Source organism: Garra rufa, chromosome 19 (assembly GCF_049309525.1).
Source record: "Garra rufa chromosome 19, GarRuf1.0, whole genome shotgun sequence".
In the NCBI taxonomy this organism is placed as follows: Eukaryota; Metazoa; Chordata; class Actinopteri; order Cypriniformes; family Cyprinidae; genus Garra; species Garra rufa.
In genome coordinates, this window is record NC_133379.1 from 34,163,544 (window position 1) to 34,185,721 (window position 22,178).

At 31.9% G+C, this 22,178-nt stretch overlaps 1 protein-coding gene across 1 annotated transcript in view; it reads right to left on the bottom strand.

Annotated features, from left to right (window-relative positions):
• The window catches only part of LOC141292069 (probable E3 ubiquitin-protein ligase HERC1), a 105,024-nt gene that overhangs the window by 21,673 nt on the left and 61,173 nt on the right, over window positions 1-22,178 (bottom strand). Inside the window, exons 48-69 of the mRNA XM_073824034.1 lie at window positions 21,278-21,477; window positions 19,305-19,419; window positions 19,002-19,133; window positions 18,814-18,915; window positions 18,558-18,731; window positions 15,411-15,716; window positions 13,413-13,478; window positions 12,898-13,023; window positions 12,680-12,818; window positions 11,368-11,549; window positions 11,131-11,286; window positions 9,726-9,848; window positions 9,215-9,317; window positions 8,955-9,124; window positions 8,728-8,866; window positions 6,717-6,878; window positions 6,276-6,486; window positions 4,200-4,365; window positions 3,297-3,373; window positions 2,928-3,180; window positions 2,692-2,844; window positions 1,069-1,374 (exon numbers count right to left, since the gene is read on the bottom strand). Of these exons, the coding sequence (XP_073680135.1) occupies window positions 1,069-1,374; window positions 2,692-2,844; window positions 2,928-3,180; window positions 3,297-3,373; window positions 4,200-4,365; window positions 6,276-6,486; window positions 6,717-6,878; window positions 8,728-8,866; window positions 8,955-9,124; window positions 9,215-9,317; window positions 9,726-9,848; window positions 11,131-11,286; window positions 11,368-11,549; window positions 12,680-12,818; window positions 12,898-13,023; window positions 13,413-13,478; window positions 15,411-15,716; window positions 18,558-18,731; window positions 18,814-18,915; window positions 19,002-19,133; window positions 19,305-19,419; window positions 21,278-21,477 (3,561 nt within the window). The remainder of the gene's footprint in view (window positions 1-1,068; window positions 1,375-2,691; window positions 2,845-2,927; window positions 3,181-3,296; window positions 3,374-4,199; window positions 4,366-6,275; window positions 6,487-6,716; window positions 6,879-8,727; window positions 8,867-8,954; window positions 9,125-9,214; window positions 9,318-9,725; window positions 9,849-11,130; window positions 11,287-11,367; window positions 11,550-12,679; window positions 12,819-12,897; window positions 13,024-13,412; window positions 13,479-15,410; window positions 15,717-18,557; window positions 18,732-18,813; window positions 18,916-19,001; window positions 19,134-19,304; window positions 19,420-21,277; window positions 21,478-22,178) is intronic.

Here is a 22,178-nt window from a genome sequence, read left to right on the forward strand (position 1 = left end):
CTTATACAGCATTTATTAATCTTTGTTAATGTTAATTTCAACATTTACTAATACATTATTAAAATCTTGTTAAAATTAGTTAATGCAGTGTGAACTAACATGAACAAACAATGAACAACTGTATTTCCGTTAACTAACGTTAATGAAGATTAGTAAATAAAGTAACTAATGTATTGCTCATGGTTAGTTCATGTTAGTTAATACATTAACTAATGTTTAACTAGTGAACCTTATTGTAAAGTGTTACCCAAAATCTACTGACAACCCTTTCATATAAATGAACATTAATAACCATCTAAATAAAAATACATAATTTAAAACTTTCCATTTTTGGGTGAATTTTAGCAAAAATAACTTTAAATTTAATATTCAAGCGTACATTTCATTTTAGCAATTTTGTCTACATCTCATTCATTAAATTGTATTTAATTTAAATTCATTTTATAATTAACAAAAGTATATATTATTATTTTGTATTATATTATATTATTAATTATGCAGTTTTATTTAATTACATTTATTCAATTCAATAATGTAATTTTTTTAAATCTATTTTTAATTAAGTATATAGTAAAGAAAATATACTAGAGCAAGCATGTTATCATTAAATTATTATATATTAAATTAAAATAAATTTAAAATTAACTAACTAAAGTATATTCATTATGAAATTAAATCATTCAATTATTAGGATAGGACAATATTTGGCTGAGATACAACTATTTGAAAATCTGCAATCTTGAGGGTGTAAAAAAAATAAATATTGAGAAAATCGCCTTTAAAGTTGTCCAAATGAAGTTCTTAGCAATGCATATTACTAATCAATAATTAAGTTTTGATATATTTACGATAGGAAATTTAGAAAATATCTTCACGAAACATGACCTTTACTTAATATCCTAATGATTTTTGGCATAAAAAAAAAAAATCATTTTGACCCATACAATGTATTTTTGGCTATTGCTACAAATATACCCGTGCTACTTAAGACTTAAGTTACTTAAGTTTTGTGGTCCAGGGTTACATATAGTAAAGAAAATATTCTATACCTGACAGTGTATTCCTTACCCGATCAACTTTGATGATCTGAAACTTTTGTGTAATGTCTGCCGGATTGGACGGCAGTCTAGAACGTCCGGACACGAAGCGCAGGAACAGAACTCTCTCCTCATTGGTGAATTCTTCGAGACTCTGCCACAGCCAGCCAATGAGCTGGTGGCTGTCGGTAATGTCACGGTATCGTACCACCTTCTTCAACATTTCCACAGAGACCTCGGGCAGGCCACACACCAGCTGTTCCAGCTGTCGAGCCGTGAGCAGGGAAAGCAACGGGACTGGGATGATTGACGACATGCCCTCCCTCACTGCTGCCACCTACATACACACACATAATGCGTTAACACTGCTTAAAGGAGAAGTTCACTTCCAGAACAAAAATGTATAGATAATGTACTCAACCCCCTTGTCATCCAAGATGTTCACGTCTTTCTTTCTTCAGTCGTAAAGAAATTATGTTTTTTGAGGAAAACATTTCAGGATTTCTCTCCATATAGTGGACTTCTATGGTGCCCGTGAGTTTGAACTTCCAAAATGCAGTTTAAACGCAGCTTCAAAGGGCTCTAAATGATCCCAGCTGAGGAAGAAGTGTCTTATCTAGTGAAATGATCGGTTATTTAAAAAAAAACAAAAAAACAATTTATATACTTTTTAATCTCAAATGCTCATCTTGTCTAGCTCTGCGTGTACTCTGTGTATTCCAGTTCAAGACATTTAGGGTATGTCGAAAAACTCTTTTTGTAAAGGGCGTTTGCTGATCTTCACTTTGTAAACACTTGGTCAGTACTTCTGCAGCGATGTAGGACGATTTTGAAGTTGAAAGTTGAAAATGAGATGGGAGTTTTTTTTGACAAATCCTAACTGTTTTGAACCGGAATACAATGAGTTGACGCAGAGCTAGATGAGACAAGCATTTAAGGTTAAAAAGTATATAAATTGTCTTTTTTTTTTGTTGAAAATAACGATCGTTTCGCTAGATAAGACCATTCTTCCTTGGCTGGGATCGTTTAGAGCCCTTTGAAGCTGCATTTAAACTGCATTTTGGAAGTTCAAACTCACGGGCACCACTGAAGTCCACTGTATGAAGAGAAATCCTGAAATGTTTGCCTCAAAAAACACAATTTCTTTAAGACTGAAGAAAGAAAGACATGAACATCTTGAATGACAAGAGGATGAGTAAATTATCTGTACACCCCCAGGGCATCCAAGATTTAGGTGACTTTGTTTCTTCAGTAGAACACAATCGAAGATTTTTAGCAGGCTGTTGTGAGGACAGTTGAACATTGTGGTGGATCAGAGGTAAAAAATTATATAAATACTGTTCAGTTTCTTGCACAGACCAATCGTTTTGTATCTTAACACCTCAATGTATCATCACGATACATTGTCTGTGCATGTTTTTTTACTCTTAATGCCGTGGATCCCATTGACTGCCATTATATGATTGACAGACTGCAATGGTTTGATTTAAAAATCTTTGTTTGTGTTCTACTGAAGAAACAAAGTCACCTACATCTCGGATGCCCTGGGGGTAAGCAGATAAACATCAAATTTTCATTTTGGGGTGAACTATCCCTTTAAGTACAAGATCAGTCTAAATTAACTATTCCCTTAAGTGTAATGTTTAGAAGATACCTGTCTGTCCATCTCATGAAGTCTGTAGTGCAGGGCTCTCTCCACATAATCGTTCCTGTTGGAGAATGTCAGAGGGACGTTATGCCCACCAGGAATCACCGGAACCAGCGTGCCATCAGCACTGTGAGCCACAAACGAGTCCAGAGGGATCATCTACAAAACCAAAATAAAAGACAGTGAGAAACACATGTCTGAATGGATGATCCTCTGCTGTCTCACAGGGCTGTGTGTCTCACCACTGTGAAGTTCTCTTCATTGATCACGCTGTTGTCCAGGTGTAAGATGCCCTGAAGTGAGCGGTACGTAAGCAAGTCAACCTCCTCCAGGTCGCCGGCTCCTAGAGGAATACAGCACATCTGTTTCCACACCCAAGGCGCCAGGTGCAGATCCAAGGGCTTTTTGGTTCGAATAGCCACGGCCATTAGGATCCCCAAGAAGCGAAACTGCACTATGTGATCATCTGAGATGGCTGCTGGGTTCAGCAAGAACCTGTCCAGACAATAGAGGTTAGGAGAAAAACAATCTTTCTATTAGGGCCAATGGAGTGTTGTAGGGGTGATATATTTTTGTTGAAGCTACCTTCTGGTTTAGTGTCTACAACGTACCTGTCCGTGTTGCTACCAACATCTGCAGTGCTGTTGGGAGTGTGAATGAGAAGCTCGACCACACCAGACTGCAACTCCTGGGAAAAGAGAATTCAGTTTGGATGCTTGAATATGAAGGCGACCCTCCCTTAGTGCTAAGAGTTTAAAGGATGAGTTCACTTCAAGAACAAAAATGTGCAGATCATTAACCCACTTGTCATCCAAGATGTTAATGTCTTACTTTCTTCAGTCATAAAGAAATTGTTTTTTGAGGAAAACATTTCAGAATTTTCTCAATATAGTGGACTTCTATGGTGCCAACAAGTTTGAACTTCCAAAACGCAGTTTCAATGCAGCTTCAAATGGCTCTAAACGATTCCAGTCAAAAAAGAAGGGTCTTATTCTAGCGAAACGATTGATTATTTTCTAAAAAGACCATTTATATACTTTTTAACCTCAAAAGGTCATCTTGTCTAGCTCTGCATCAACTCTGTGTATTCCAGTTCATGATAGTTAGGGTATGTTGGAAAACTCCCATCTTATTTTCTTCTCCAACTTCAAAATCACCCTACATCACTGTTTTATCTTTTTTTGTAAAGGGCGTTTGAGGTTAAAAGGTATAGAAATTGTACATTTTTTAGAAAGTAACCAATTGTTTTGCTAGATAAGACCCTTATTCCTCGGCTGGGACTGTTTAGAGCCCTTTGAAGCTGCATTTAAACTGCATTCTGGAAGTTCAAACTCGTGGGCACTGTTGAAGACCACTATATGGAGAAAATTCCTGAAATGTTTTCCTCAAGAAACATAATTTCTTTCCGATTGATAAAAGAAAGACATAAACATCTTGGATGACAAGTGGGTGAGTAAATTATCTGTAATTTTTTGTTCTGGAAGTAAACTAATTCTTTAAGAACATGGACTTACCTGGCACATCTCAGTGATGGTGTCGTCAAACACGCCACCGGCGTCATCCGCCCCCTCTCCGACCAGCTTCACTTTCCATGCTCTGGAGGGCAGACGCAGTTCTGTAGGGTTCAGGTTCACCACCTGCTTGGCGATCTGCACGAATATGGGCTTGCTAGAGCGCCCCCTGTGGATTGGAGGACATGGTTAGGTACTTGAAGTAAATAGTTTAAATCTTGGTAAATACTAATCTTTAGGTCAATCAGGAAGTTCCATTTTGGGAGGACTTTTCATGTATTTATTTATTTATTACTTATAACCCATTACATATAAATAAACATTATTAGTCATATAAATAAAAATACATGATTTAAAATATTCCTTTTTTGGGTGAATTTTAGTCTAATAATTCCAAATACTATATTCAAAAGGTAATTTCAGTTTAGGTATATATAAAATAATATAAGATATTTTTCTTATGTCACTATCAGAGTTCTGAAATCTTTGATCTTGGCATGAAAAGTACTTATATAAAATGGACAACATGACTGACAACACAATTGAAAAATATATATATTATATTTTTAATTTATTTAAATATAATTGTATTATATTTATTTATTATAAAAATTATATTTAAAAACAACAACGCAACAACATAACTGACAACATAATTAAAAAAAATGCATTAAATATATTAAATTATATTTTGTATTTATTTATAAAAAATATTTTAAAAATATATTTAAAAAAATCATTATAATCATTCATATAAATCATTTATTTAAAATTTAACCTTGTCATATACATGAACATTAAATAATAACAATGCACCATTTAAAAATGTTCAGTTTTGGTTAAAAGTTCATTTTATTATATAATATATATTTATTATATTTACACAAGGCTACTGCATATATACCGATTTTTAAAGACTAAAAATCCAGGTTGTTCTTTAAAAAAAGTTACTGTGAATTAAACGTAATTAAACTTATCTTGATTTTTTGATGTATTTTGGCTTATTTTAATGCTTAATTTAAATAATTAAAATATTATTCAATGAAATATATGTTTTCCTGCAGAAGTACATTACATGGAGTTCAGGTTCAGAGAATAATAATGTTATTAATAAAAATGTCTATATAATAATAATAATAATAATACATATGGTTATTAATACTGTTGTAATATTTAACTGTAAAGTAATAACTACAAAAATAAAAAAATAAAATTAAGAGTTTTAAAAATCATATTTGTGGAGATTGTACTAAAAAGGCCAATAGTCTATTAAATATTTTAGATATTTTATATTTCTTTTTAAATTTTGGGTTAAGTTTTAGTAGCTTCATGTGACTTTGTCATTTTTATTGTTATTATTTTTGTAATATTTCTTTATTGATTTAACATGTTTAAATGTCATCTTGTCATTTTTATTATTTTTTTAAACATAACTTCATTGCTTTAATGTGTTTTTTTAAGTGTTTAAGTTTTAGTAATTTTAATATTTCAATGTTAACTTAATTTCGAGTTTCATTTTTCATTTTAACTTTAGTATAAGTTTTAGTAATTTTATTTGATTTTGTCATTTTTATTATTTTTCAATATTTCTTTATTGCTTTAATGCATATTTCATTTTTAGTAGTACTAATTTTTTAATTTAAATTTCTAATTTTAATTTTAGTTTGTTTGATAATTTTGTTGTATTTTGTCTTATTTTAATGCTTAATTTGAATAATTAAAACATTATTCAATAAAATATATTTTTTCCTGCAGAAGTAAATTACATGGAGTTCAGGTTCAGAGAATAATAATTTTATTTCTAATAATGTCTGTATAATAATAATAATAATAATAATAATAAGTATGGTTCATTATTACTATTTTAATATTCCACTGTAAATTAATAATTACAAAAATAAACACTGAAACACTGACTGAAAACACCAGATCACGAGTAGCCCTCTTGTAAACGAATCTGAATCACGCAGCACATGTAATAGTTTCATTAAATCACAGCCTTTTGACAGTTGCACTAATTTATATAATGATTTCAATTTTAATTTGATTAATTGTGAAGCCCTGGGTAAAAGCACATACCTGGTGGAGATCCGTTTGACTGTAATCTGAGGGCCGTAGGTCTTTCCCTGGGTCATGGTTCTGCCGATAGTGCGAACGAGAGGAAGGGTGTTGACTTTCGGGGACAGGAGGCCTCTGAGTTGGCCCTGTACGATGGCAGCGGTACCTGAGCTGTAGCGAGATGCATTTACCTGGAAACCAGCCAGTGTGACACGGTCAGATAAAACTTCTGCTTGGATATCGACCGACACAGACCTATTAGTCTGGAGGTAAAAAACAGGATCCGTAACAAGGAACACTTTCACACTGGACACAAATTCAGCTGAGCTTAGAAAATGATGAAAGCTTCTTGGCAGGGAGTCAGAGTGCAGTTTGTTCCCAGCGAAACATCAGCAGCAAATGCTGTGATTCACGTGAATGCGTGTGTGTGTTTGTTTTATTATTGATCTGCGTGTACCTGACTGCGGGGGTCGAGGTTCAGAAGCCTCCAGGATTTGTACATAAGATCAGAGAAGTGGTATAGCACTCTGAGACGGGTGTTCAGCACTTCAGGGCTGCAGTCTTTGAGGGCGTTATACTGCGGAGGCACGGACTGGGGCAGACCCAGCTGTATTCCTGAACAACCTGCAAAAATCACAGTCAGAGTTGATGACACAAGATGCAAAAACAAATCTCACATCTAACCGCTGAGGATCCTAGAACAGATGCTTCACTGATGAGGTCAGAGTCTGTGGACTTGTGAACGTTTCGATGAGATAATAGCTGAATATGCCAGGATACAGTGGAAAAATTTCCATATCTGAATTGCAGGGTTTATAGCTTTTGACCAGTACATGTTCAGGATCTTCTATGAGTTGAATATGCCTGTTTGTTGCTACTGGATAAAGAGTTTTAAAAATCACATTTGTAGATATTGTACTAAAAAGTCCACTTCTAGTCAATTAAATATTTTAGAGACAAGTATAACTAGAAAATATACAATATAGTTCAAACGTCTGGGGTCGGTAATGTTTTTAATACTTTTAAAAGATGACCAAAGCTTAATTTATTTGATCAAAAATAAATAAATTTCATTGTTTTAGTAATTTTAATATTTCAACTTTAAGTTATATATTTAGTTTTATATTTTATTTTTTTAATTTTAGTTTTAGTAATTTCACATGATTTTGTAATTTTTAATATTATTTTTTAATATTCTTTATTGCTTTAATGCATGTTTTAGTACTTCAACTTAAACATTAATTTCGATTTTTCATTTTAATTTTAGTATAGATTTTAGTCATTTTATTTGGTCATTTATTATTTTTCAAAAATGTATTTATTGCTTTAATTCATATTCCAGTGTCAGTGTTGGTCATTTTAATATTTCAACTTAAACATTCATTTTTCATTTTCATTTTACTATAAGTTTTAGTAATTTTATTTGATTTTGACATTTTTATTATTATTTTATTTAAATGTATAGCTTTAACGAATATTACAGTGTTAGTTTTAGTCATTTTAATATTTCAACTTAAAGTTGTAAACTTTGAGTTTTATATTTTCTTTTTTTATTTCAATTATAGTTTTAGTCATTTTATATAATTTTGTCATTTTATTTATTTTTTAAATATATCTTTATTGCTTTAATGCACATTTCAATGTTAGTTTAATTCATTTTAATATTTCAACTTAAAGTTATTAATTTTGAGTTTTCTTTTTTTCTCTTTTCATTTTAAATTTTAGTTTTAGTAATTAGATTTGATTTGGTCTTTTTTTATTATTTTTTGGTATATTTCTTTATAACTTTAATGCATATTCCAGTGTTAGTTTTAGTAATTTTAATATAGCAATTTTGTTTTTCATTTTCATTTTATTTTTTAGTGATTTTATTTGATTTTGTCATTTTTATTATTTTTTATAATATTTATTTATTGCTTTAATAAATATTTCAGTGTTTTAGTAATTTTAATATTTCAACTTGAAGTTAATTAATTAATTTTGAGTTTCATATTTTAATTGTCATTTGTTTAGTCTGAATAATTTTATATGATTTTGTCAATTTAATTATTTTTTTATAAATAAATAAATAAATAATAAAATAGTAATGCAGTGAAATATTACTACAATTTAAAATAACGTTTTTCTTTTCAAATATATATTAAAATATTATTTATTCCTTTGAGGGTAAAGCTGAATTTTCAGGATCATTACTCCAGTCTTCAGTGTCACATGATCCTTCAAAAATCATTCTAATATGCTGATTTGATACTGAAGAAACAGTTTATTATTATTGTTAATTATTATTAATGTTGAAATGGTGGCAACCATGATACTTTTTAAAGAATTTTCAGCATAGAAGGTTCAAAAGAACGGCATTTACTTGAAATAGAAATCTTTTGTAACATTATAAATGCTTAATTTCTTAAAAAAATAATTAAATATTTGTATATTTACTATACAAATTCCATGACATTTTAGGATTTGTGTGTACCTGAAGCTCTGGTTGACAGAGCCGGTGTGGTCCAGGCTGAGGTATGACAGCGTCCAGCCGAGATCTGCCTGATGTTCTTGCCCTGCAGAGCAGTAACCAGAGTGGGCTCTTTGACAGGATTGGAATGGCCCAGACCCAGCTGAAATACACACAAAGAGGACAAGCTCAATCAAATATTCACCCAATCAAAAATATCCAGTGAAATCTTCATTAACATCCGACTGTACCTGGGCCTCACAGTTGCAGCCCCATGCATACACATCTCCAGTATTAGATAAAGCAAGGATGTGCTCGCAGCCCACAGCGATGTCCTCAATAAAGACGCCCTCCAAAGCGGGAATGATCTGTGGCCGGTTGTGATTCTTCAGCATTGAGTCCGGCAGACCTATCAGACGCTCTGTGAAAACATGCACGCACATAAAGGCTGTGAAAAACACAGCTTTAAAATCAAAATATCTAATTCTTTAGTGAAAAACACCAAGTCTACCTTGGCCGAATGTATAAACGTGTCCATCTTTGCCCAGAACCACTGAGAAATGCGTTCCACATCCAACCTTTTTAACGCCTTTATTGCAAAGAGCATCCACTTTCTGCAAACAAACAGAAACAAATAGAAATATAAACTTTCAGAAGCATCTTTATTTAGTAAGGATGCATTAAAGTAATCAAAAGTGACTGTGAAGACATTTATAATGTTAAACATTTAAGTAAATGTTCTTTTGAACTTTCCATTCTTCAAATCAAGTTTTGTCAGCATTGATAATAAGAATGTTTCTTAAGCAGCAAATCATCATATTAGAATGATTTCTGAAGGATCATGTGACATGTGATTGGAGTTATGGTGCTGAAAATTCAGCTTTGCATCACAGAAATAAATTATATTTTAAAACACACTTAAATAGAAAACAGTTATTTTATATTGTAATAATATTTCACATTTTTACTGTTTTTACTGTATTTTTGGTCAAAAATATGAAAATCAATCAGTAAGACTGTACCTGTGGGTAGCACTTCACTGTACATGGTCCGATACCCAGTTTACCATAATCACCGTCTCCGAAAGCCCACACGGTCAGGCCATCTGATGCCAGGACCAAAGTGTGATTGATACCACATGACACCTGAACATGACAGAAAAGGTCACCTTCACTCATCATACACTGGTCAAAGGTCAAATACAGTTGAGATTAAAAGTTTACACCCCCCTTTTAGAAACTGCAAAATGTTTTATTATTATACCAAAATAAGAGGGATCATACAAAATGCATGTTATTTTTTATTTAGTTCTGACCTGAATAAGATATTTCATATAAAAGATGTTCACATATAGTCCACAAGAGAAAATAATAGTTGAATTTATAAAAATGACCGTGTTCAAAAGTTTACATACACTTGATTCTTAATACTGTGTTGTTACCGGAATGATCCACAGCTGTGTTTTTTGTTTAGTGATTTCCAGTCCCTTGTTTGTCCTGAACAGTTAAACTGCCCACTGTTCTTTAGGTCCCACTAATTCTTTGTTTTCCAGCATTTTTCTGTATTTGAAGCCTTTTCAATAATAACTGTATGATTTTGAGATCCATCTTATTCTTTTCACACTGAAGACAACTGAAGGACTCATATGTAACTATTACAGAAAGTTCAAACACTCACTGATGCTTCAGAAGGAAAAACAATTAATTAAGAGCTGGGGGTGAAAACTTTTGGAATTTTAACTTATTTTGTCTTCTGGGAAACATGTAAGTATCTTCTGTAGCTTCTAAAGGGCAGTACTAAATAAAATAAAAAAACTGTAGGCAATATAAGAATAATGTACATATCTTCATTCTGTTCAAAGTTTACACATCCAGGCTCTTAATGCATTGTTTTTCCTTCTAAAGCATCAGTGAGCATTTGAACCTTTTGTAATAGTCCCTCAGTTGTCCTTAGTGTGAAAAGATGGATCTCAAAATCGGACAGTCGTTGTTAGAAAGGGTTCAAATACACAAAATGCTGACAAACCAAAGAATTTGTGGGACCTGAAGGATTTTTCTGAAGAACAGCAGGCAGTTTAACTGTTCAGGACAAACAAGGGACTCATGAACAACTATCACTAAACAAAAAAACACAGCTGTGGATCATTCAGGTAACAACACAGTATTAAGAATCAAGGGGATGTAAACTTTTAAAACGGATAATTTTTATAAATTCAGCTATTATTTTCTCTTGTAGACTATAGGTAAACATCTTTTATGTGAAATATCTTATTCAGGTCAGTACTAAATAAAAAAATAACATGCATTTTGTGTGTTGCCTCTTATTTTGGTAAAATAATGAACATTTTGCAGATTCTGAAAGGGGGTGTAAACTTTTGACCTCAACTGTACGCTCATTAGAAAGAAAATCCAAACGATGAAGGAGCACCTGTCCGATGTGGTATCCATCCAGTGCTGTAACTCTCTCCGGGATCATCTTGTTTGAAGTTGACCTTTGACCCAAGCGTCCAGAATCTCCGCTGCCAAAGGTGAAGAGCTTTCCGTCAGCTGTGACGACAGCTGAATGTTTGAATCCACACGCCAGCTGAGAGGAGGAAAATTATGTTGAAATCAAAGCTTCAGTGTGATGGTTTTGGTGATTGTCTTGGACAGTAGTTTTCTTTACCTGGACTACTTCCTCTCCCTGCAGAGCCTCGATCTGTTTGGGTCGTCGTTGCCTTTCACTGTTCCCGTGGCCAAGTTTCCCATAATCCCCGTCACCCCAGCTGAACACCTCTCCAGTCTCGGTGAGAGCCAATGAGTGGCCATCAGACCCGTATGATGTCACCAGCTGTGTCACTACATAACCTATTAGGGGAAAAAAAAAAAAAAGTGTAATAGATGCAATATATATTGCAGTTTTATACTGAGTTCAAGTTTAGAGAAGAAGAAGAAGAATATATCACAATACAATTAAAATCAAAACCTTTTTCTTTTTTTATCTTATTCCTAAATTCAATACACTGTGTTACAGTTTGGAGAATAATAAAAAGATGAATAATAATAATTATTATTATTATTGTTAATAATAATATTATTAGTAATAGTAGTACTTATTTATTTAGAAAGCTACAGTTATAGATTTCACTTTTCTTTATTATTTCTCTTGTATCACTATTTAATAATAAATTAAAAAAGACCAACGACAAGATTAACTTGATTTTATTATTGGTTATTTTTATTATTAATAATAATATTAATATTATTATGGTTACAATATTTTTAAAATAAATTTAAAATTTTTATTTTAAGGTTGATATTTTAAGGTTATTAAATATAATAATAATTGAAGTCAGAATTTTTTTTCTAATGATTAAAAATAGATTTAAAAGATTGTTAATGTTGTTATTAAGTAATAACAATAATAATAAGAATATTTATATTAATATTTTTAAGCTATTAAAATTGATTTTAAGAGGTTATTTTAATAACCGAAAAAGGGTTTAAGCACAAAAACAATAAGTGTAATACTGATTTAAATTATTATTTTTTTTTTTGCAAAAAAAAAAAAAAAAATCTGAGGGTGCAAAAAAATCAAAATACTGAGACAATCACCTTTAAAGTTCTCCAAATTAAGTTCTTAACAATGCATATTACTAATTAAAAATTACATTTTGATATATTTATAGTAGGAATTTTACAAAAAATCTTAATGGAACATGATCTTTACTTAATATCCTAATGATTTTTGGCATAAAAGAAAAATCAATAATTTTGACCCATACAATGTATTTTTGGCTGTAGCTACAAATATACCCCAGCGACTTAAGACTGTGGTCCAGGGTCACATATATATATATATATTTATTTATAAATAATTTAATTAAATCTGAATATATATAAAAATTAAATGTTTTGGAACATCAGTAAATTGCATCTGCGCACTAAACATATTACTGGCACTGGCCTGAAAAAGAGTTTGCTGTGGTTTTCATTACCTTGTAAAGCTGAAATAATAGTTGGGGTGTACAGGTCGTCTGAGTTCCCCTGTCCGAGTCGTCCGTAACTGCCCTCCCCTACAGCCAGAACCGTACCGTTAGCCTGAACCAGGAACGTGCAGTTCTGTCCGCACACGACCTGAAAGAAACACACAACAGAGATAAATGTACATGCCAACCTCTGGTAGTTTCGCATGCGTTTGGTGTTGATACTCAACCTGTTGAGTCTGAGAGAGGGAAGGAGCAAGAGTGGGCACAGACGCGCTGGTCCCAGCATCCGCTAACTGTCCATGACGTCCGTTACCCCACAAATACACCTCACTTTTACCACCCTGCTGCCAGTCCTGTCAAACACACAAACATGATTTTATTAGATACAATACAATACAATACAGTGATATTTCCTTTGCAACCTCAAGCCAATTCAGCAAGCTTTAAAAGTAAAAATGGCACAGAGATATGCTTTAAATGATGAGGAAAGGAGTTTTGTGTAAAGTAGAGACAGGTTTTGTGTGGTGCTGGCTGGTAGGGTTTGTGTTAGGTAATTTATAAAAGCCAAATGAGTAAAAACACGTGAAGAGTGATAACAATCTGCCTGAAAGAACAATGCTCAACACAGGGACTCGACTGACAGAGATGAATGAGGGCGATGAAGGAAGATCCGCATGTCTTCACACACACACACACACTTATCTGCTCAACCTCACACACATTCAGGAACACACAGTCTTACTTCAGGTCTGCTGGTCGCCCAGGACATGAGCTGTTCATCCATCATGAAAGTCCATTTACTGTTGTCCTGGAAGGAGAACGAAAGACACTTTGCATAAATCAAAGTAACCTTTACGGGGCATATTGGGGAAAAGAGGATTTTCTGAGCTCAGCTGAAATCAGGAATTTTGATATCATTGAGATACTAGTATAGTATAGTTTAGTATATAGAGTATAGTATAGTATCTCGTAAAATTACGGTTGAACCACTGATGTCACATGGACTATTTTAAAAATGTCCTTACTACCTTGAATATAGTAGCTGCGTTTCTGTCTATGCAGGGTCAGAAAGCTCTCGGATTTCATCACAAATATCTTTATTTGTGTTCCAAAGATGAACAAAGGTCTTACAGGTTTGGAATGACGTGACGGTGGGTAATTAATGACATTTTATTTTTGGGTTAACTGAATAAATAAGCTTTCCATTGATGTACGGTTTGTTAGGATGGGACAATATTTGGCCGAGATACATCTATTTCAAAATCTGGAATCTGAGGGCACAATATTGTATTGAGAAAATCACCTTTAAAGTTGTCCAAATGAAGTTCTAAGTTTCAGTTTTAGATTAATACCCTGTAATTCATCTTAACAATAGAACATTTAATTCCAAAAATTATATGAAAATTGGAAAAAATGTAAAAAGGATTTAGAGTGTATTTAAAGGCATTGGAGTAAAAACTACAAAAAAAGTTAAATATATTTATACTTTACTGCATTTTATCATACTAACGGCACTTGTACCATGTAGTCATTTAAATATTTACAACCTTTTATTTATACTTAGTCTGTCATTTTAATTATTTGACTTCAGTTTTTTTCCATTTTATTCAATGTTATGTATTTTTCATTTTCTTAAAAGTAAAACAGCTCATTTAATATTAAAAGTTTAGAAAAAAAGTTCATGAAAAGTTTTTATTTCAGTTTATACTATAGATATTTTAGTACATCAACTTTAACTACATAAAAAATGCCTTAGCAACTAGCAGAAATAAAAATGTTTTTAAATACATTTTATTTTATTTCAGTTAAGGTTTATTTTTAAAATTATTTTCAGTTTAGTTTCAGTTTTAGTTTACTATAATACCCTGTAATGAATCTTAACGAAACAATTAATTCCAAAAGTTTTATGAGAAAATTGAAAAAAATTAAAAAGGATCAAGAGTGTGTATTTAAAGGCATTGGAGGAAAAACTACAAAAAAAAAAAACCTACAAAAAATATTAAATATATTAAACTTTACTGCATTTTATCATACTAACTGCACTAGTATTATGTAGATATCATTTTTTTTTATTATTTTAATTTTAGTTTCAGTTCTAGTTTACTATAATACCCTGTAATGAATCTTAACGAAACATTTAATTCCAAAAGTTTTATGAGAAAATTTAAAAAATTTAAAAAGGTTAAGAGTGTGTATTTAAAGGCATTGAAGGAAAAACTAAAAAAAACATTAAATATATTTATACTTAACTACATAACACTGTGCATTTAGTATGATAAAATGCAGTAATTTCATCATTTACAACATTTAATATACATTTAATATGTCATTTTTAATTATCCTTGTTATGTATTTCTTCTTTTCTTAAAAGTAAAGCAGAAAAACAGCTCATTTAATATTCCAAGTGTAAAAAAAAAGTTCATAAATACACAAAAATCAACAATGCAAAAAACCTTTACTAACACTATATGCAGACTTTGAGGAAGAAAAAAAAAGTGCACAAATATTGTTTATTTAAATATTTTACAAGGATTAAAGGGAACTGGGAACATTTCAGTTGCGTTGCTGTCTATGCAGGGTCAGAAAGCTCTCAGATTTCATCAATAATATCTTTATTTGTGTTCTGAAGATAAACCAAGGACTTATGAGTTTGGAACGACATGAGGGTGACTAATTAAGTACAGAATTTTCATTATTAGGTGAACGATCTCTTTAAATAAATAAAAATGTTGCATCTTACCAATGGTTTGGTCAACTCCGTAGGTCCAGAATGATGGAACTCAGCTGCGATGAAGGATTCTGGGAAAGATGTGCCACGAGCAAACGCCTCTGCGCTCTTCACTGTGGTTGAATAGGTGGAAAGCCAGTTCCACTCTGAGGGGCAGAAGGATCCGGGGGCCCCGTCCTGAACCGGCCCCGTCCCGCTGTGGTGAGGCGGTCTGGGCTGACGGCACAGTAGCTGATCTAAAAAGAGACCCACGGCCAGTGAGGCCAGACTCTGAAGAAAGCCACTGTGGGTCAGCTGATCACCCGCCATCACATGACTCTGAGGAGCGAGACACACATGATGTAATATAACATCTATAATGCACTGAGAATTTAAAGGCTGCATTTATGTGAACAAACAGTAAAATACAGTATAAACAATAATACTGTGAAATATTACAATTTAAAATGACTTTTTTTCTATTTTAATATACTTTAAAATATAATTTGATGACGTATGAAATAAAAATAGATGGTTCTGAGGTAACATTGACCCAGAGAGCTGCAGTTCATTTATCAGAGCAGAAGCTGCAGTGAACTGACCGACTCTGTTCTCTCCTCAGAAGACTGCAAAACGCAGGAGATCTCTGCTGTTTAACCAAGGACAATAATGAGCTGTTAATAGAGGGTCTGTTGTTAAGTGAAACTCTGCAGCAAAACTGGGCAAACAGCCAGCAGAACAAACTGAGCCTCAGCAGAAACTCAGATTGAGAGTGGATCAGAACTGAGGCAAATATGTATGTGTTAGTTAATTAAAGCCCTATGATTTCTGTGATGTGGAAAATGGGCAACCGAATTGCAGAATCCAGTCATAAAAAGGGAATTTACTGTATAACGCGGAGTGTCATGGAATTTGCCAAATTTTGGAGGAATAAATCAAAACTAGGTCACTTGAAATAAATGCATGAATGTGAATATTAGGCTGCAAAAATACTATTTAAATATAATTCCTGCAAGTTCTGTGTGCCTCTGTGTGAATGAATGGGTCTTGTTTATTACACACATACTGACGCTCACAGTGTTTTCAGCCTCTGTACATGAACACATAAACAAAATCTGGTAACACTTTACAATAAGGTTCTTTAGTTAACATTTGTTAACCACATTAGTTAACATGAACTAATAATGAACTGCACTTATACAGCATTTATTGATCTTTGTTAATGTTCATTTCAATATTTACTAATACATTATTAAAATCTTGTTAACATTAGTTAATGCAGTGTGAACTAACATGAACTAACAATGAACAACTGTATTTTCTTTAACTAACGTTAATGAACATTAGTAAATACAGTAACAAATGTATTGCTCATGGTTAGTTCATGTTAGTTAGTACATTAACTAATGTTTAACTTATGAACTTTATTGTAAAGTGTTACCCAAAATCTCTAGGATTGCTCTGAGAGTCACTTCATGAGCATTTGACCATTTCTTGTGAGAAAAACTATCATATAATATACAACCAGAAACTTAAAGGTCTTCAAAGCAACCTGTCAAAATAAAAGTTGATAGCATTGCTACTAATAATAAAACTATTATGAAAACATAATTTTTTAAGGAATATTTAACCAAAAAACTATTTACTAGAATTTATTTACCAGAAAATGCAAATACACAACACCATATTTCTATAAATAAAAAGATAAATTATTATTATTTTTAAAAAATAAAATTAATTAGAGATGATTTTGAATATTATTTTAATGAAACCATTAAAATGGAATCCAGAAAATGAATGTAAACCATAGAATTTGGTAAAAAATTAAACGGAATTTTAGAAAAAAAAAAAAAAAAACATTTGATAGGACCTTAACAATTTTTTTTTAATTAGACTAATTAATGTAATTCATTAAAACAGAGTCTAGAAACAGAAAATGAACCGAATTCAGACAAATTAAAGTTAGTTATTCCAATGTATTATGTTATGACCAAAATCCCATAAAGGTACTTCACATTAATTTAAATAGACAAAAAAATTTAACAAAAATAAATAAATCCGAGCAGTGCAGTCATAATATTTTTTTTCTTTAACACTGTATCAGCATCAAAGGCTATATTCAAGGCAAACTAAACAATAATACATTTTTAAATGATAAAAATAAATATTAATTTAATAAATTGTGTAAAATTATTTAGCAACATTATCCTTACAAGCAGATAAAATAACAACAATAACATATTTATATAAAATCTTTCAATTTGATATTTAAAATGTTGAATATTTAATTAATAAAATATTAAGTACAATAAAAATTCTAACATTTTCTACTTATTTTGAATACTGTATGCAACTATACTGAGTAAACATTTTGTAAATAAGTGCTTATAAATGCTCATCTAACAGCGGTTCAATGGATGTACAACATCAGCTATTTTGTATTTTAATTTATTACCAATATTGAATATTTATTGGCAATACAAATTCAAAAAATAACAGATGAAAAATGAAATGGCAAAGAGCGAATATATGTATTTTGTTTTTACGGATTTTATTATCTAAGATTAGATTACTATCTAGCACTAACCTAAAACGATAGTGATAGATTTAGCAAATGTTTAACTCACAAGACAACTATCTCCTGAAGATAGTTTCCCCATGTCTTGAGTGTGTTTATTTGTGACTCTGGACCACAAAACCAGTCTTAAGTTGTAGGGGTATATTTGTAGCAATGGCAAAAAATACATTGTATGGGTCAAAAGGATCGATTTTTCTTTATGCCAAAAATCATTAGGATATTAAGTAGAGATCATGTTCTATGAAATATATAAATGTATGAAAACTCATTTTTTGATTAGTAATATGCATTGCTAAGATCTTCATTTAGACAACTTTAAATGCGATTTTTTTTCAATATTTAGATTTTTTTGCACCCTCAGATTCCAGATTTTTAAATAGTTGCATCTTGGACATCAGTGAAAAGCTTATTTTTTCAGCTTTCAGATGATGTATAAATCTCAATTTTAAAAAAATTTACCCTTATGACTGGTTTTGTAGTCCAGAGTCACCATTATTCTTTTGTTTTTTTACAAAATAGCATAGATTTACACATAATATTCATCAGTTATTGGCTCATTGCATAGACAATAAGTCTCAGTTTTGATGAGAAACTGTTTGTACCTTCTCATAGCTGTACTGCTCCTGAAGCAGTGTGGGAAGGCGCTCAAGAAAGACGGCCATGCAGGGGGCACGATTCAATCCCAGAATGCCCTGACTGCGTAGAACGGAGCGACAGGAGGCCAGAACGTGATTCTGAGAGATCCAGTCTGGGGTACAGCGAATTAGTAAAACATCCTGAGATAGGAGAAACAGAATTAAACATTACTTTCACCGTTTTTAATTAAACATTAATTCATTCTGAAAAAGTGTTCTGTACCTTTGATCTTCCAGAACAAGCGGTCACCCCTACATGTGGTACCCAGGTGGCACAAACCACAGAGCCCAATCCTGTAACCACAGTCTGCAGGATCGAACCATCCTAGAACACAGGGGAGTGTTTACAATTAAAAACAGAAGTTTTGTAAAGCAAATAAAAGAAATACTAATACAAAGCATGTGGCTCACCCTGAGAGACCAGATGTTGAGCACCCCTCCGATTCCTCCAGACACCAGCGCAAGTCCACTGGGACAAAACGACAGGGTCTTTACCGCGGTAATGTGTCCACTCAGACGGAACACACATTTAGCATTGCTCCGCTAAAACACAAACCACACACAGCTTTGTTAAACTCTGCAAACAAACTCCAAAAAAGACATTTAGTGACAATTGATCTAATAAGGGGAAAGTGAATTAAAAGTGAGGGTAAGCAGGTAATAAATAAGAAGGCTTAAATTACTCCAAGTAAATTATCTACAAAAAAATCTGACCTTGATGGCACTGTTCTTGTCTTGGCTGGTAGACTGTGTGAGGAAATTAGGCACCGAGACATTAGTGCCCCCTTGAGGAAGAGTCCACACATACAGGAGGCCATTTTGACATCCACTGAGGAGATAAAGAAAGGAAAATCTTAACATTTGGACGATGGATTAGACACCTGTGCATCCTTGACTTCTAATAATACAGCTAAATGTCTACATATACTAAAAATACTTCATGAAGTACTCATTTAAAGCTCTCACAAAAGCTCATCTGAGATTTCTTGTACCCATTCTTAACGTAAATGGTGTGAAAAGTAATGATAGTCCACTTATGTTTGATTCTTCTCACTTAAAACGTCAATGCTTCTTCCTCCAAAGTTGTCATTTAATTTTACACATTTTTGTCTATTTTCCACTGTCTATGACCTTTATCATTTTAAACGCATATTTTTTTAGTGCTGTGATTAATCACATCCAAAATAAGTTTTGTTATATGTATATAAATTGTATATAAATACACATGTATGCCTATATATACACTACTAGTCAAACGTTTTTGAACAGTAAGACTTTTAATGTTTTTTAAAGAAGTCTCTTCTGCTCACCAAGCCTGCATTTATTTGACCTAAAGTGCAGCGAAAACACTAATATCATGAAATATTTTTACTATTTAAAATAAGTGTTTTCAATTTGAATATATTTTAAGATGCAATTTAATCTTGTGATCAAAGCTACATTTTTAGCATCATTAGTCCAGTCTTCAGTGTCATATGATCCTTAATATTAATTATTAATTAACAATTAATAATAATTAATATTTGGAACAGTTAATATATTTAAGGTTTGTTTAATGAATAGGAAGATCCAAAGATCAGCATTTATCTGAAATAAAAAGCTTTTGTAAAATTATACACTATCTTATTTAATAGACTGGAGTATTTTTTTTTTTTTTTGAAAGAAATGATAGAAAGTAATACTTTTAGTTAGCAAGGATGCTTTAAATTGATCAAAAGTGATGGAAAAGACATTTATAATGTTACAAAAGATTTCTATTTCAGATAAATGCTGTTCTAACTTTCAATTCATCAAAGAAACTTGAAAACATTCTACTCAGCTGTTTTCATGTTCATGTTCATGTATATATATATATATATATATATATATATATATATATATATATATATATATATATATATACTTGTAATGTGCAATTAAAATGTGCAAAATGTCATAACTTTAATACATATACTTGTACTAAACATATACATCAACAAAATAAAATATAAAACACTTATTTCAGCTATTTTATTTCAGCTAGTTTCTAAGGCAACATTTCTTATTTTTATTTAGTTGATGTACTAATCTTGATGTACTAAAATAAATAAAACTAAAACTGAAATAAATAAAAAAAATATATTTAAAAAGACAATAAAAATGACAATAACGCAAAAAATTACTAATATTTTAACTAAAATTACCACGAAAACAGAAAAAGTTTTTTTTTTTATATAATTCTAAAAAAAAAAAAAAAATCACCCTAAACTATAGCATCTCAATGATTCTATAATATAACACTGGTTGCTACTTCCATTTCATTGCCATTTTAAAGGGTACATCGGGTGTTAATTTTCCACAAGTTGGTATGGTTCTTCAGGGTCTTCATGAAATGTTTGTTACATACTTTGGTTAAAATTATGCTAATATGGGACAGCGTGACATCATACTGTTTAGAAAACCAATCATGTTTAGTTTTTCTGGGGATTAAAAAAAACAATGGATTTTTATCATTGTAGGGTGGTTGTGTCCATACACTGCTTAGACACATTTATATGCAAACAGCATGTAAAAGTCCATTTTGCATCCCCTTTAAGAAATGAGTCAAGTGAGTAGAAACACCCCTACCAATTTGTTAAATATTAAAGTAGGTGGGCACCTGGTTCTGAAAATCGCTGTAATGATTATTAAGCATATGGCACACTTACACTGCCATCATCAGACGAGGCTCCGGGCCTCTCCCAGGCAGAGGGCACCACTCGGCCGTGTTGACGGTGCCCGTGTGGAACAGAGAGTGGAGGGTGACCCACGCGCCGCTGGCACGACCCCAAATCTTCACCACCTCAGAGCGGCCGACAGACAGCATCAGATGTCCGGTAGGGTCCCATCTCAGTGCACTCACACTCTCCTGTGAACATAAAAGCGAGTACGGGTTTATTTGTGTGAAATTATGAGTTCAGTTTCACACAGCGTATACCAATCTGTATGTGTGAAGGTGTGTGAAGAAATCCAATTTATTTTATCGATTCGGTTCATTTGGCCTGTTCAAGTCATCATTCAAAAGTTTCCCAAAAGTCCCAATAAAACGTATTTTTGTAAAGAAATACATTACTGTTTAAAAGTTTGTGGATGGTGAGAGTCTCTTACACTCTTCAAGACTTGTTTGGTCAAAAATAGACTAAAACTACTAGTAACATTGTGAAATATTACTGCAATTTAAATTATTATTTTTTTCTTAGTTTTAATATACAAATTAAAATTTAATTTATTCCTGTGATGTAACGCTGAATTTTCAGCATCATTACTTTAGTCGTTGGTGTTGCATGATTTTTCAGAAATCATTCTAATATGCTGATTTGTAAACCAAAATCATATATTATTATTAATTATTATTTATCATTACTATAGTATTAACATTTTATGACTATTATTATTATTATACAAATGTTGAAAAAGAGTTGTGCTGCTTAATATTTTTTTTTTGCAAAAATGTATTTATTGTTTTCTGTAACATTATATAATTTTTTCAATTTAAAAAACATTACTGATTAAAATCTATAAACAAGCCAATTTTTTGTTGTGATGTTTTTTGTGCTTTAGTTTAGAAAA